This window comes from Oryza brachyantha, chromosome 2 (genome assembly GCF_000231095.2).
Source record: "Oryza brachyantha chromosome 2, ObraRS2, whole genome shotgun sequence".
In the NCBI taxonomy this organism is placed as follows: domain Eukaryota; kingdom Viridiplantae; phylum Streptophyta; class Magnoliopsida; order Poales; family Poaceae; genus Oryza; species Oryza brachyantha.
The window spans coordinates 15,236,989-15,253,032 of NC_023164.2; the positions used below are offsets into that span (position 1 = coordinate 15,236,989).

Here is a 16,044-nt window from a genome sequence, read left to right on the forward strand (position 1 = left end):
CCAGAGACCCGTGCACCCATTCCACTCCAGTCCGTAAATACCTTACTTCTCAGGCGACGACGGCGTGGCGATTACGTTGGCTACCGGCGACAACGCAATAGTGGGCTGGCGCAACAATGGGCTTAGCTTGTGGTGACGGCGTGGCACTCCACTTTTCTAGCCGAAGTGACATAGGACATCCCAGGCGGTGGCGCACCGAAGACATCCATGCCGACCGGCGGCGGCAGCAGTAGGCAGAGCAATACGATGGATGCAGCTAGCGGTCGTAGGTTAGTAAGTCCTGACATCCCCACCTTGAACTGTGCTTGTGGGCTCTCTGTGTCCGGTGCACACTTCATTTACCGCAAGGAATCCCCGACGACGATGGCTTGAGTGTGGTAATCAGGTGACTATGCCCTTTTGTGTTGTTTCTGTTTGTGCAATCATCGACCATCAGAATGTGATTTGATACCAGATTATGTGTGTTGGAATCAACAAGGAAGATGCTTTTTATGGATTTGGGAAGATCTATTGAATGAATACACTGAAGAGGTGGTTGCATACTACCATGCTGGGATGGGAAGTACAATAATCTTCAAGAAACAATTGATGTGCTCGAGAATATGTTAACCAAGAAGACAAAAGAAAATTCGAGTTTGTCAGATATTATTGAAGAAAAGGAAAATGAACTGAAGCAGGCTAGGGTGGAATCTGCTTAACTGAACAAGGTTCTGGAGCAAGAAAAGCGTCGCCGTTGTAAACTTCTAAGCTTTTTGCTAGTAATATCTGTGTTATTTGCTAGCTTAGTGTTGGGTAGACAGTAGATCACATCAAAATATGGTTACCAACTACTTATGTATATATATGTGAAACTATGTTGTAATTGTTGCATATATTTCTGGGAGTAAAACAGTGAATGTATGGGCAAGATAATTTGTTCATGTTTGTCAGATTGTATGTCCAAAAGAAAATTTTCAAAGTAACTAAGCCATATGTACAAAAGAAAGTGTAGATAGACAAATCTCTACTGCATACCCCTATAAATTGCAGATAGACAAATCTCATTATAGAATGACACATTAACAAAATACTTGACAAAGTATTTTTCATCTTCATAATGCAAACCACATCTAGCAAAATAATAGAAGGGGGCTACATAGTTCCCAGGCTACACCCTCATGAGTTAAACCATCACATTACAAGTCTGTAGCAAAATAATAGAAGGGATAACTTAGTTCCCAGCCTACATCATCATGAGATCAACCACCACATACCAAATATTACAAGTGTTTAGTAAAATAATAGACAAGCTTTTAACTCAGTTTCCAACTTAAATATACCAAGACAACTAGACAAGCTTTTAACCTAGTTTACTAGTGGACTGCCATCATATACCAAGCCAACTAGACAAGCTTTTAACTACTCTAGCAGGTGGTGCATTGGATGCCACCATAGAGATGTCTAATGCATTCTCTATGCTCAACAGGTGCAGGGAATGCTGCATCAACTGCCTTTGCTAATCCCTTACAAGCATCTGTAGAAATTACTAAACCTTCAGGACAACCAATGAGTTTATTTAATTGTTGCATGAACCACAACCAATTGTCATCAGTTTCCAAATCAAAAATTGCATATGCTACATAGAAAAGCCTGTTGTGACCATCTACAGAGGTGGCTGATGCTAACTGTCCAGTGTATTTACCAGTCAAATGAGTTGCATCTACACCTATGTACGGCCTACATCCATCAAGAAAGCCATCTATGCATGGTTTGAAAGCAACAAATATGTGCTTGAAACACATCTTTTAACCTAACTTTTGCAGTTCTATTTCAACAACCGAACCTGGAGATTTTCTCTCAATTTCAGCTTTCCAGTTAAAGAGTAGCTGAAAACTCTCCTCATATTTACCATGTATTTTTTCAGAGCTAGCTTCAGACTAGACCATGCCTTAGAATACTTCAGTTTGATCTCATATTGTTGTTCTATTTTCTGTCTTGCATCCTTTGCACCCTTTTGTGGATTCTTCTTCACCCAATCACCCAATCTATCTGAGATCCAACCTTGTGTAGCCATCTTCCCTTCTCTTAACTTGGTTGATGAACATTCATGGTCAAATGGAAGCACTTTAATCTGCATACAGGTTATACAGTCATAATTAGTAACACTATTAGTTAATTGCAAACTATTTCTAATCATGGGATGCTTACATATCTTACCTTAATTGTTTTTTGATCATGGATAGTTGAAGCATGTATGCGCCAAGGACATCCTTCAGCAGCACATTTGGCAAGAAATCTTTTCTGATCTGTCTTAAAAAATTAGCAAATTCAAAACCTTTCTTAATGGCATAATGTCTAATAGCTTTTCTAAAGGTTACTATGTCAGGGAACAATGCATTCTTCGCAATGTTTGGATTCTCTGGATCATGTATGTGTTAACGCCAGATTTTGGCAAATGGGCGTTATTGATTGAAACATGGTTAAAGATCGAATCGGATAATGAAGCTTGAATCAGCTAGGAACAGGAAGCTTGAATCGGCTGGGAACAGGAAGCTGGACGCAAAAGGGTTGCAACCGATAGAGTTCGAATCGGACAAGAATGGGAGTCTGATTGGGCCTGAAAATGCAAGATAGATTCGGTGTTTGACCATGAGTTCGGGTAAATTAGTTAGGATTTATCTTGAAGTTTGTTTAGGATTCTGTTATTTAATTAGAGTCCAAATAATGTAAAGTTAGTTGGTAGCGGATTCTTATCCGGTTAAGTTATCTCCCGGGGTTATAAATATAGGTGCTCGGGATCCTTGTAAAATGTCTCTCGATCAATTGAACTTGGCGCATCGCCTCAAATCATCGACTTGCTTGAGCTTTCGGCGCGGGGTTTGTCAGCTTCGCAATGTAAGTTCTAAACCCGTCGATCAATTAAGGCAGAACTGTCTCGGTTGTATCCGATCTTCTGTTTAGTTGATCAGCGGGCTGAGTTCTATCATTGTTTTAATCTGTTTTGGTTTAAGGCAATGGTAGTTCTCGATCAAGTTCTCGCAAGTTCTTCTGTCTGATCTGTCCGCATGAGTCTTGCTGATCTAATTCTGTCTCGGTTTGGTCTGATCAATTACGTTTGCTTGATTCATGTTATCAGATTGGATTAGGGGCCTGCGAGGGTTTGCTGCTGGAGTTCTAGCCAGCGTTATCTTGAGTAATTCATTGACTAGTTTATTAATCTTGCTGGTCTTCGTGTCTCTGTGGTTATATCGCGCTGGGTTGCATATTGTCTCGGTTAGGTCTAATATATGTGTTTGGTGCGATCTAGCTATGGAGGTTTGTCCAATCGACTGAGTTTAATAGATTGATTGGTGGATTACAATGCTTTGTTATCTTATTATTCATATGCTACGATATTTATCTGATATCATGCGTGGTTATGCTTAGATCTGTATTATCTCGATTAGGTTCGATCTTCTAGATCTGGTATGGGCATACATGTTGTTGGTTAATGTTGTTTTATGCGAATAATTAGTATACATGTTCCAGTTTATTGTATAAATTCCATGTTTAGACTTATATCGGCTAATAATTTAGCGGATGATAAATGTTGGAGCGGTCCGATCGGCCGAGTAATCTTAAAATTGTTTAGTTTGGGTCCGATCTTTTGAGATTAGTTTGCTGGTTGACTTATCTGGTGTTTATCCTGCTTCTGACTCAGCCGATTGAGCATATTTTTACCTGTTATCACGAAATTCCTGTAAAGCCGATCGTCTGGTCTATGTTATATCTTGTCAGTTACAGGATCAAACTGACTGGCACGCCCGGTATCTCTAAGAATTAGGTCCTGCACTGGAATGGTCTAAGATTGATTCCCAGGCTTACGTGTGTGACCGTTGATTGTTATTTTCAATGACAACAGTATGATAGTAATGTCTTGAGGGTCTTCATCACTAACTTCCACCTCAGGAGCTTCAAGCCCTGTGGCAGCAAACTAAGAAGGCTGGCCATTGTTTTCAGGTGTTGGTTTTGGAAGAACATAAAGGTGCTCATCATTAACACCAACATATTCCTTTTCGTTATCAAAGATATCTAGCTCTCTACCATTTAATTCCTTTGTTGCAGGCTGTTCAGAACCTCCAACATTAGAAGTACCTTGGCCAGAACCATCATTTGGTGGATTGTTACTAGGGGGAGAACACATATGGGTTCATGTTCAAATGCCTGAAATGAACCACTCATACTTGTGTCAAGCACTGCTACAATAAGGTGGAACCTGCTCTCACTTGCATACATTTTAAATATTTTTGGTAGTTGACTGTCTTGTAGTAGTGCCACATCCTCCCCAAGTTTTTTTGAAAAAACCACACTGAAGCAGATTGGTTCAACCCCCAAGTAAATTCAGCCTTTATGCTATTCATCAGAAAATCAAGGGAAAAACTCTCTGAGTCGACAACCCATTGCCGACTAGCACCCTTAGTGTAAACTTTTCTACCATCATTATCTATTGTCACATAGGCTTGAACATTGACATCGACCGAGAACCAATGCCTACCATCGAACGTCAATAGGTCAAATGGTGCAAAGAAACAACAACGTACTGCATAATCTATTAGATTTCAACTAATTGAGACCAAGTTACTCACGGTTTTGAAGCAAGCAGTGGAGGGGATCCACCCAAATCCATCATGTCGTGGCCTCCGGTAGCCGCTACCAACAGCTGCTTGTGCCCCGTGCACTCGGCGCCGGGGTCATCACCAACAATCTGCGCCGGTGTGGTCGCTACCGTTGTGGCCGCCGCACCGGTGCCGCGCGAGCCGGCGTCTGTGGTGGACAAGGATGTCGATGCCGTACCGCTGCCGGAATCTAAGGGCGCTGTCGCGGCGCCGCCGAAACCCAATGCCGCTGTCGCGCCGCCGTCGGTAGCCGGAGTAGTCACTGCGCCGGCGCCTGAGAGGGTTAGGGTTCGTGAGAGGTGAGGCTAGAGTGGAATGGGCGCATGGGTGGAGCCAGGCCAGCTGCCAACAAGTCTCTGGCCGGAGGGCAAAATCGTCCATACAAAAATACGCTCAGCCTGCAGTGTACTCAAGTCGGCTCCAAGCGTACACAGTGGCATGGATTGAATTTGCAAAATTTACAGTGGCATGAGCCGGGTATGACGAATAGTAATGGCATGTTTCAAATTCACCAATTTTACAATGGCATGGATCAAAAAACCCTTTTATATATAGTGTAACTATCTACGTATTTTTTTTTATTACCATTTGTTCTTTGTTTAGTTACACTATATATTACACATGAACAATCTTAAAATTATATATATTTCGTAAAAAAAATTCCATAGCTACTCTCTCCATTTCCATTTAACGTAATTGAATTTTAGGTATACATTTGATAATTTGTCTTATTAAGTTATTATATAAATTAATTATTTTGTTTTGGTTTAATTTATTAATAAAATAAATTTTAAAATAATTTATAATTTTATATATTTATAAAATAAAATTTTAAATATTAGGAACAGTCAAACATTAATCTAAAAAAGTAACTAGAGTAGAAACAAATAACGGAGGGAGCAATGGTCACAAGGTCCCCTCGCAACCAGATCGAGCTTCAGGCGTGTTAGCGAGAGCTGGTCCGGTCAGATATCTATTTTTTTTCCAAGTACATATTTCATAAACTACTAAACGGATTATTTTTTAAAAAAATAATTATATAAAAGTTATTTAAAAAATTCATATTAATCTATTTTTAAAATACACGAAAACTAAAACCTAATTAGTCACGTGCTAATGATATTCTCCGTAGGTGGTTGCGATTTGCCGAGAAGCCAACAAGTGCATACAAGTACCAAGTGTGGGCCGTGTGGCCACTCCCCCCTGTGCTTTGCTGTGCTGTACTTGGAAGCTGTCTGCCATGGAGTCGTCGCCCCCGCTGCACGTGGCCGTGCTCCCGTTCCTCGCGTTCGGGCACCTCCTCCCCGGCCTCCAGCTCGCCGAGCGCCTGGCCTCGCGCGGCGTCCGCGTCTCCTTCGTCTCCACCCCGCGCAACATCGCGCGCCTCCGCCGCCCGTCCGCCGCGCGCGTCGACTTCGTGGAGCTGCCGTTCCCGCGCGTCGACGGCCTCCCCGAGGGCGCCGAGGCCACCACCGACGTCCCGCCCGACAAGTTCCCGCTCCACCGCAAGGCCTTCGACCGCCTCTCCGCGCCCTTCTCCGCCTTCCTCGAGGCCGCGCGCGCCGCCGGGAACAAGGTCGACTGGGTCATCGTCGACAGCTTCCCGGCCGCCAGGGCTTTCGACTACAAGGTCCCCTGCGTGCTGCACCTTCTCTACCCCGCGGCGTGGTGCGCCCACCTCGGCGCGGCGGTGCTCCGCGACGGGCCCGCGGCGGGGAACCCCGTGCCCTCGTTCATAGCCCGGGGGTTCGTGGCGACCCTGGACGAATGCAAGCTTGTCGCCGTGCGTAGCTGCGTCGAGTTCGAGCCCGACAAGTTGCCCCTCCTGCCGGAGATCTTCGGCAAGCCGGTCGTCCCCGTCGGCCTTCTCCCGCCGCAGGTGGACGCGGCGTACGACACTGCCGCTGATGGCGACGCAGCCCTCACGTCGTGGCTCGACAAGCAGCCTCCCAGATCGGTCGTCTACGTCGCGCTCGGGAGCGAGGCGCCCGTCTCCGTCGAGCTGCTGCGCGAGCTGGCGCTGGGGCTGGACCTCTCCGGCGCGCCGTTCCTCTGGGCCCTGAGGAAGCCCCGCGGCGACGGCGGGGACGACGTCCTCCCTCCCGGGTTCGAGGAGCGCACCCGCGGCCGCGGGCTCGTGGAGACAGGGTGGGTTCCGCAGATCAAGATCCTGGCGCACGCCGCCGTGGGCGCGTTCCTGACGCACTGCGGCAGCAGCTCCACCGTCGAGGGGCTCCTGTTCGGCCACCCTTTCGTCATGCTGCCCTTCATGCTGGACCAAATCACCACCGCGAGTTACCTCGAGGAGACCAAGAAGGTAGGGGTGCGGGTGCCCAGGGACGGCAAGCCCGACGGGCCGTTCGACCGGCACGGCGTCGCCGGAGCCGTCCGGGCCGTCCTCGTGGACGAGCAAAGCAGGCGGGTGTTCACCGCCAACGCCAAGAAGCTGCAGGAGGTCGTCGCCGACGCCGGCTGCAACGACCGGTGCATCGACGCTCTCGTTCAGCAGCTCAGCTCTTACAAGGAGCCATAAATTGGCCATGTACGTGCACCCTGCACAAAGATGAGACGGCAGTGGATTTTAATCCCTCCAGGCACTACCGATATATTGCATGATATTTAAATAGTCACCAAAAAATTAAAAAAAAATGAAAATAGATTAATATAAGATATATGACTACACAAACATGCAAGTTCAAATATGACTTTTACAATTCATAAAAAAATAACAAATATGATTATGAATATACGTATACTATTCAGAGCTTAACTTGTTATTTTTATTGTGAATTGTAGAAGTCATATTTGAACTTGTATGTTTGTGTAGTGATATATCTTATATTAATCTATCTTCATAATTTTTTTAAATTTTTAATGACTATTTAGATAGTATGCAATAAACGAGGGGATATCTCCTCGAGGGCGTAGAATACTTTCCCGTATCACGGAGGGCACTGTAGACCAGACCTCCTACTATGTACTTCTACTAGTGCTTGATAGGAGGCTGAGAGCCCAGCTTTTTTATCTTTATTTGATCCATTATATGGATTGCATATCCTATTCCTAAATGATCTATTAATTAATAATAAGTCGTTTCGTAGCATTTTCATATATCTAGCTTATTGTTGTGATTTTCTAATTTTACAACTAAAACTCTTAATATTTATTTCCAAATCTACACCTTCGAAAGGGCACGAACAAATGGCTCTTATTGTCGTCTCTACCGCTACCGCTGCATGCTCGTTAACGTGAAAGAAAGATGATAAGAGAGAAAATTAGTTGTTTTGTATCGAGCCAGCAAAACATCGACTCTTGACGTATAAAACAATGAGACAACTAGAAAATATGCTTTGTACATGTGCTGACACTAATCAGATACATTGACCAGATTAAATACGAACGAGAAATTAATTAGTCTATAATTATAAAGAGTCAGCTTGACATACTGTTCTTTGTATAAGAAATTTTTTCTGCTGAGTTGGCTTGACAGAGAGCCCATAATAGGTTTTACCATTGAACATGTCATAGGTAGCCTTGTCATGTCAGATACTACCTCCATTTTATATTGCTAAGACTTTCTAATATTTGTCTAAATTTATTTATTGATGAATGTATATAATTTATATATGTGTCTAGATTTATCAGTATCTATACAAATCTAGCTAATACTAGAAATGTTTACATTACGGAATGGATGGAGCAGCTTGCTATCCGAACAACTATGATAGCCGCGTTCGGTAAGGAGGTGATAACTTAATTTACCCCGACGTGCAAAACATAGTAATAAATTAGTACATGATTAATTAATTATTAATTATTAAAAAATATAAAATAGATTAATATGATTTTTTAAAACAACTTTTTATAGAAATTTTTTAAAAAAATACACTACTATTTAGCTGTTTAGTAATTCGACAAGCGCGTGCGTAAAAAATGAGAGTTTAATTAACTTACACCCTTCGACAAACGCAGCCATCGTCACATAGACCGCTTTGCTACAACTACGCCTGTCGGCTTACGGCCAAGACCACTTACAGATTGAGTCGTGGGCTTTTATCAACGGCTTGGGGGCAAGCTCGTCAGCAAGCACATGGCCATAGGAAAACTCTTTTTAGCATACAAGTGTTCACCCGTATACTTATATGTTATTTAAATAGTTATAAAGAATATGAAAAAATTTATAGATTAATATGAGTTATATTACTGTAAAAACATATAAGTTTAAATTATAAAAAAATAAAATGGAGCTATTATAGGCACGTTCATAATCATTTTTTGTTGTAATATGTAGAAGTCAATTTTGAAATTATACATTGTAGAGTGATATAACTCATATTAATCTATCTTGTCAAATATTTGTATATTCTTTATGACTATAAGATGACAGGTAAATAATAGGTGAACATCCACCCGTGTGCTGAAAAACTACGTTCTATGACCATGGCCATAGCATAGCCACGATGAGTCCAAGGTTAACCTCAAAATTTCTTCGCTCGTATCAAACCGCTTGCAGAATCAAATCCTTTTTCACAAGATCCTACATTATCTGCTTTCCAATGAACGAAGTCGGTTGAAAGAAAAAAAAAAAAGTTGTGTATCGTATTACTAAACCCGGCAAAGATGAAGTTAAGCAGATGTCCCAACCGACAAGATGTTGAAGAATCCGAGGACGAGTTGTTGGTCAGGGGTGAAATGCCAGTCAAAACCTAGAGCTAGCTGGTTCTCCCCCATCAGGTGTATCATCAATTTTAGGTTCTATTAACTTTATAACAGCTATCTTCAACATGTGTGGACCTGGAATGACTGTGCATAGATTACATATTTTTGTGTGGTCCGTTCTAGTAACAAAAGACCTGAACTTGAGCATGGTTGGCCTTCTTGCATTTACGATCATACAAGAAAGATGTATCTTTTAAAGGAAAATAAAAGAAAGAATTGATTGTGAAATACAAGAGTTTCATTCGCCTCCCTAATCGTTGAAATTCAAACCGTCCAAAAAAGCGTAGATGAAAAGTGTAAATTCTTCTTGATGATGCTTTGGCGTGTGCTTCTACTCTTTATTACTCCCTCCGTCCCTAAATGTTTGACACCGTTGACTTTTTTATACACATTTGAACATTCATCTTATTTAATTTTTTTTTAAATATATAAAGTTATATATATATGTATAAAAATATACTTAATAATAAATAAAATGATATAAAAATAATTAGTAATTACTTAATTTTTTAAATAAGACGAATGAACAAACGTGCATTCAAAAGTCAGCGACGTCTAACATTTATTTATATGGACGGAGGTAGTACTAATGAGATCAGAAAAAAATAGGCGGACGACTTGACCACAAGGCCCGGGTAAAAGCCCAAAGAGAGATCCGGCCCAACCATTCCTCCTGCCCTCTCCCGTGCGGGCCCAAGCGAAAGCCCACACGGCGTCTCTCCCAGACGAGCAGAAAAAGGAGCCGATCTCTCCACGAACTCACCCAAAATCTCCGCACTCGTTCTCAAAAAAAAAAAAAAAAAAAAAAACTCCGCACTCGATTCCCTTCACCCTCTCTCCCTCCCTCGCTCGGGCGGCCCTAACGGTCGTCTCGTCTCCACCTCCGCCTCGCCGGCCATGGAGGAGGAGGACAGCGGAGAGGACCTCGTGCCGGAAGTGTTGGACGCAGAAGAGAACCCGGATGCGGCGGGGGACGAGGACATGCCGGACGTGGAGTCGACCGGATCCAACGAGGACGCGCTGCCAGAGGTTGACCAGGGAGCGTTCTACCACGTCCTCATCCGCATGTCGGCCGCGGAGGTCAGGAACGCGGCCGCCGTCTCCAGGACGGTGCGCGACCTCGTCAGGACGGACGCGTTCCGCCGCGACCACCACCGCCACTCCTCCTCGCACATGCCGCTCTTCTTCTACCGCTACTGGGATTATTACCTGCCCGCCGTGGTCGTCAACCTCTGCTTCGTCGACATCGCCGCCCGCGTGGCCCGGAAGGTCATCTACTTCGCCGACGCCCCCGACCCCCCTATCCCCAGCTTCGACCCCCGCGCCTTCATCATCGAGGGCTCCTGCGACGGGATTCTCCTCTTCTCATACCGCTCCAGGCTCTACGCCTTCAACCCCTGCACGCGCCATTGGGGGAACCTCCCGCCGCTCCACCTCACCAACGAAATCGTCGCCTTCTACGGCCACGGCCCTTTGGACAACAGGGAGTACAGGGTGCTGTACCACCCGATGGAAGGACAGTTCGACAGCAGGTACTGGATCTTCTCCCCGACCTTCCCGGATCAGCCGCCGAGATGCATTGGACGCGCGGTCAACATGGAGGTCGTCGACCTCTCGCTCGAACGGGGGATCACTCCTTCCTACGAGATGCCGCCTGTCACCGTTGGGCAGAGGCTGCACTGGCGGCCGCAGATTGGGCAGTACAACCACAACGTGTTGGTGTTCGACACGGTCGCCGAGGTGTTCGACATGATACCTCCTCCTCGTATGCTAGAGGGCGATCTGTGGGTTGATGTCGACGGAGACCAGCTGCTTGAGATCAACGACAAGCTCGCCATGACCTTCATCTCGCGGGAACGGGTGGATGTCTGGGTTCTTCAGGAAGGGGAGGTTTGGGCGCACCAGTACCAGATTCCGCTGCCAGTGCCTCAACTCGCCATCTTTGAAGGCTATGACGACGAAGGTTTCCTGTCCGCCGCAGTGTTCGCCGTGTCCGAGCAGCGGAATGCGCTTGTGCAATGCCCGGCCATCATCCTACACTGTGACACCGGGGGGGACGTGCTCAAGTTTTACTCCCGCACTGGCAACCTCACCGTCCTGTCCAGGTATACGCTCCAGGAAAGCCTTCTCGAGCATCCGTTCCTTCCGATGCGCCGGAGCGATATAAATCACCCTCAGTTCTTCCTCTAGGTGCATAAGGTCCCGTGCTGTCATGGTTTCCAATTCTTCCCAAGAGACCTAGCTATATAGCAACCAGGTTTGCAGTTTTTCTGGATCTATGCTTTAGATGCTGAAGCTAGCTTCCGTAGATGTTAGAAGAGGCTTCAAATTACCTGCGGCGATGCATTCGCAAGCTTGGCTTGTTGTTGAGTTGCTAAGTCATTTTGGTACCATGTAGCCGTAGCAAGGATGCTGGTTGGGTTTCTGTTCATACAGATGCTCTCTGTTAATCACTGAACCCTCGATCAGAATGAATGAGAAGCTGATTTCTGCTCACTACTATGCAATGTTGCATCCTTTGTTGTTTGTCTTGTTTGCTTATCATAATCTGCTGCACAAGTACATGCAGGCATGTGCCATGCTGATTGAGTTTATCAATTAATGTGAAGTTTATTCTTCATGAAATTTGCTCTGATATGACAGTTGTTATATTTTCACGAGTGAAAATGTATGCATTTGAAAATTGCTAAGATCATGCTTCAGTTATAGGTTCCAGAAAAGTAGTATCACATTTTGACTTGAATATTTGTCTACACCAATGCTTGAAATATGAGAACCAAAAAATTGAAAAAGTTTGGCACGGCAGTTCTGTTTTGTCGTTAAGCAGTCTGCCTGTTGTAATTATCTCTGGAAAGTGGAAACCATGTGATGTTGCTGATATTGAGAATGCACATATAGGAAAGATTAGTAAATCCTTCGTCAGCTAGTTATTTACTTACGCTATGTTACGGTTTTTGTGAACCTACTACATGGTTTCCATGTTTGAAAACATGTTTAGGAGCAGGGCGTATCTCCAGCTCCATATATCGAGTGCATTGGTAGCGAATGCTATAATGAATTGGCAACATTTCAAATTTGGCCTTCCATAATTTCTGATGTCTGGTTGTGGTAGTACCGGTAACCATTTGGTTATTCTGGTAAGGTTTTTAACACTCTGCTCCATCATGCAGGGTGCTATGTCTGGATCTTATTCTTAATTTAGTTCTGAAAAAGGATTTAGCCTACTTGGAAAGTGGAAACAATAGTTTTATCAGTATGTGCGTTCTTTTTTGTTTACTTCTGTTGTTTGTGGGTTCTGTGTTAGTTACTGCTGTTGTATGTGAAATGATAATATTGTTCGCAAAGTTGACCATGCAAAGAGCTTATCCAAGTGGATGACTACACTATGTAGTCTAAAAAGAAGTGGAAATGTGCAGTTTTAAGAATTTTTGGGCAATGTAGTTTGGTTAAGTGCAAGTTGATCATCATATTACATACTACCTTTATCCCTAAATGTTTAACGCCGTTGACTTTTTTACACACGTTTGACTATTCATTTTATTCAATCTTTTTGTCAAATATGTAAAGCTATATATATATGCATAAAAGTATATTTAACAATAAATGAAATGATATAAAAATAATTAATAATTATGTAAATTTTTTAAATAAGACAAATAATCAAACGTGTATAAAAAAATCAACGGTGTCAAACATTTAGGGATGGAGGGAGTATTTGATATTGGAAACTTGTTTTGACGCTGTATTCTGCTATCTTCCTTCAAGTACAGTTTTCCCATAAGGGCATGTTCAATATTATGGGTTCTATCTATCTTAAATCATATCAGCAGAAAAAACTCCTCATATAATTATGGGCTAATTAATTCTCTGTTCACGCTCTATTTGATCAGCGTCTCTAATTAGAGACTTAGAGTCAGCATACGTACAAAACAGATTTTCTGGTTGTCTCCTCGTTTTATATGCCAAGAGTCGATGTTTTGCTGACTTCATGCAAACAACCACTTTTCTCTCTCCTACCATCTCTCTTCCACGTCAGCGAGCATACAACGATATAGATGGCAAGAAGAGTCCTTTGTGCGTGCCCTTAGCATCCAAGCGTGCCCTTAGCATCCAAGTACTTCATCATTGTAAAACTTGAACCCCTGAACTAGTAGTATTACTACAGTGATGGAGATTTCTTATGAATTTTCTGATGTGTTCCGATTCTTTGCAAGTTTACTGCCCTAGATAATATAGTATACTTGTTACTGAGGGTTTGCTTTCTGTGCAAATCAATCGAGGTGACATTTTTAGAATGTAATGATAATTTACCTGTTTAATCACGCGGAAAATCTTCGATGTATGTGATTGGAGACTTGTTCAATTGGGGGCACGCGCCCATTGATTGATCTTTGTTACTGCAATTTTCAAGCGGCATTGTCATATACCTATATGGCTCAAATTTGTGCAAGGAAGCAGCAGGAGCTTCATCCTACTACCCTTTTGCCTAAACCAAATCTTTCTTCTGAACTCACGTATAACTACGTTGCAATAGAGTCACTGTAGCTGTAGTTGCAAGAAAGTGAGAAACGATCGATCTACTGTACAAGAACCGGCAACAGCGAAAGTATTCTAATCCCTCGAGTATATGTCCTCTCGTTTACTGCATGTTATCCAAATAGTCATCAAAAAATTTGAAAAAAATTATGAAGATAGATTAATATAAGATATATCACTACACAAACATGCAAGTTTAAATATAACTTCTACAATTCATAATAAAAATAATAAATTGAACTCTGAATAGTATTATTTTTGCTATGGATTAAAGAAGTTATATTTGAATTTGCATGTGTGTAGTAATATATCTTATATTAATATATATTCATATTTGTTTAAAAAAATTTAATGACTATTTAGAAACATGCAATAAACGAGAGGATATTCTTTCGAGTGTTTAAAATCCAGGCGAAACGGCCTAAGATCTAACAAGACATGACCTGTGAGCAGACTACTACTTCGTACGGCCCATGGGCTTCACAACGATACAAGGTTAGACACTTGACAAGACAAGAGTGCAGCAACCGCAGTAGGCGTAATTTGGTTTATTAATATCGAAAGATGACTCAAAAGCTTCTGGGAAAAAAAACACCATTTAATTGCAAATCTTTCTCAGATGATCGTTATCCTCTCAAGATGCAGTTGCGCCTATAAATATGTCTCAACTAAAGATCATCATTACATGAGAACTGCACAGTTAACACAACAATGATACAACATCTCAACTTACCAGGCAAAACAATAGGTTAGAGGCTTAGGGCCGCGTTCGGCAAGAGAGCTAAGATAACTTAATCCTCTCATTTTTCACGCGCACGTTTCCTAAACTATTAAACATTGTTTTTTTCAAAAGGTTTATATATAGAAAAATTGTTTTAAAAAATCATATTAATCTATTTTATATTTTTTAATAAATAATAATTAACTAATTATACACTAATCTATTAGTATGTTTTCCGTGCCAGGTAGGTTAACTTACCCACCCCATAAACTAACGTGGCCTAGCTCCTACGTACCACTAACACCACTATACTTTCCTAGCTAGCAGTTCGTTGCTTTGTGCCATACTCCACAACTTTCTCTTCGACATGTAGCCCCCTTTCTTCGCCTAACAGAATTAGTGAGCTTCTTTGCCAGGTTTGGGCCAATGTTTGAGCCATCCCCAAAATCTTCAATCTCGTCGCGAGTTGTCGGAACACGAACAAAGAAGGGATCCTGTGAAACAGTTTCCCAGTGACTAAAAGCAAGGAGTGCGCTGGCTGCACCTGCAGTTGCATTGCTAAGCTTCTTGGAGAATTCAGAGCTCTCGGCAACCGGCAAGTGAACGATATGATGAGGTTACCTCTTGCATCTCTTCCTTCAGCACCCTCGCTCGACAATCGCCAAGAACAGCATACATGGCACCGAACTGCTCTGTCGGCGTTGTCAGTTCACAGAAATACATCGGTTCCAGGACGCTGGGTTTGCTCTCGAGTATGGCTGCCCGGCCGGCATGCTTCTAGGGAAGCAGTTTTTTAGCATACGGATGGATGTTCACCCGTTGCTGGTATGCAATCTAAATAGTTATAAAAAATATAAAAAAAATTGACAAGATAGATAAATATTTTTTTTGATGAGAACACAGTACAACGCAGACGCTCACAACACACGCACACTCTCCCTTAAGAACGCACGTGTGCAAACCTCCCTATGAGCACCTTCGAAGACTGGCCGATAAATCTAGAGAAACCCCAAAGTCGCCACGGGTGCCTTGTTGTGACCTCAGGTGCTACTAAGACCTTATGTAACCACTAGGCTACAGGCCCATTTGCGACAAAATAGATAAATACGAGTTATATCACTCCATAAACATGTAAGTTTAAACTCAACTTTAACAAGTTGTAATAAAAATAACAAAAACAATTATGAATATATATATTCTTAGTCTTAGTTTTATTTGTTATTTTTGCTAAAACTTATAGAAGTTAAATTTAAACCTGCATGTTTGTGAAATGATATAACCCATATTTACCTATCTTGTTAAAAAATTTATATTTTTGATGACTACTTACATAGCATGTAAGTATACGGGTAGATATCAAATTATCTGGCCACTCAAGTTACTGTAATGGTCTGATTGATTGTATCTGCATTGTCCGAGAATATGTATGGTTCA

General features: G+C 42.6%; 2 protein-coding genes across 2 annotated transcripts; both read left to right on the forward strand.

Annotated features, from left to right (window-relative positions):
• Positions 1-5,783: 5,783 nt before the first annotated feature.
• Positions 5,784-7,739, forward strand: LOC102715372 (UDP-glycosyltransferase 91D2-like). The gene has a single exon (XM_040521128.1). It carries the CDS (start codon positions 5,875-5,877, stop codon positions 7,165-7,167), a length of 1,293 nt encoding a protein of 430 aa, XP_040377062.1. The 5' UTR covers positions 5,784-5,874; the 3' UTR covers positions 7,168-7,739.
• A 2,422-nt stretch (positions 7,740-10,161) lies between these two features.
• Positions 10,162-11,843, forward strand: LOC102715646. The gene has a single exon (XM_006648654.2). The coding sequence runs from the start codon at positions 10,251-10,253 to the stop codon at positions 11,541-11,543; it is 1,293 nt and encodes a 430-aa protein (XP_006648717.1). The 5' UTR covers positions 10,162-10,250; the 3' UTR covers positions 11,544-11,843.
• The last annotated feature ends 4,201 nt before the right edge of the window (positions 11,844-16,044 follow it).

Bases quoted from the DNA above. Each gene is read 5' to 3' on its own strand.
- LOC102715646 (XM_006648654.2), top strand. From the start codon at position 10,251: ATGGAGGAGGAGGACAGCGGAGAGGACCTCGTGCCGGAAGTGTTGGAC.
- LOC102715372 (XM_040521128.1), top strand. From the start codon at position 5,875: ATGGAGTCGTCGCCCCCGCTGCACGTGGCCGTGCTCCCGTTCCTCGCG.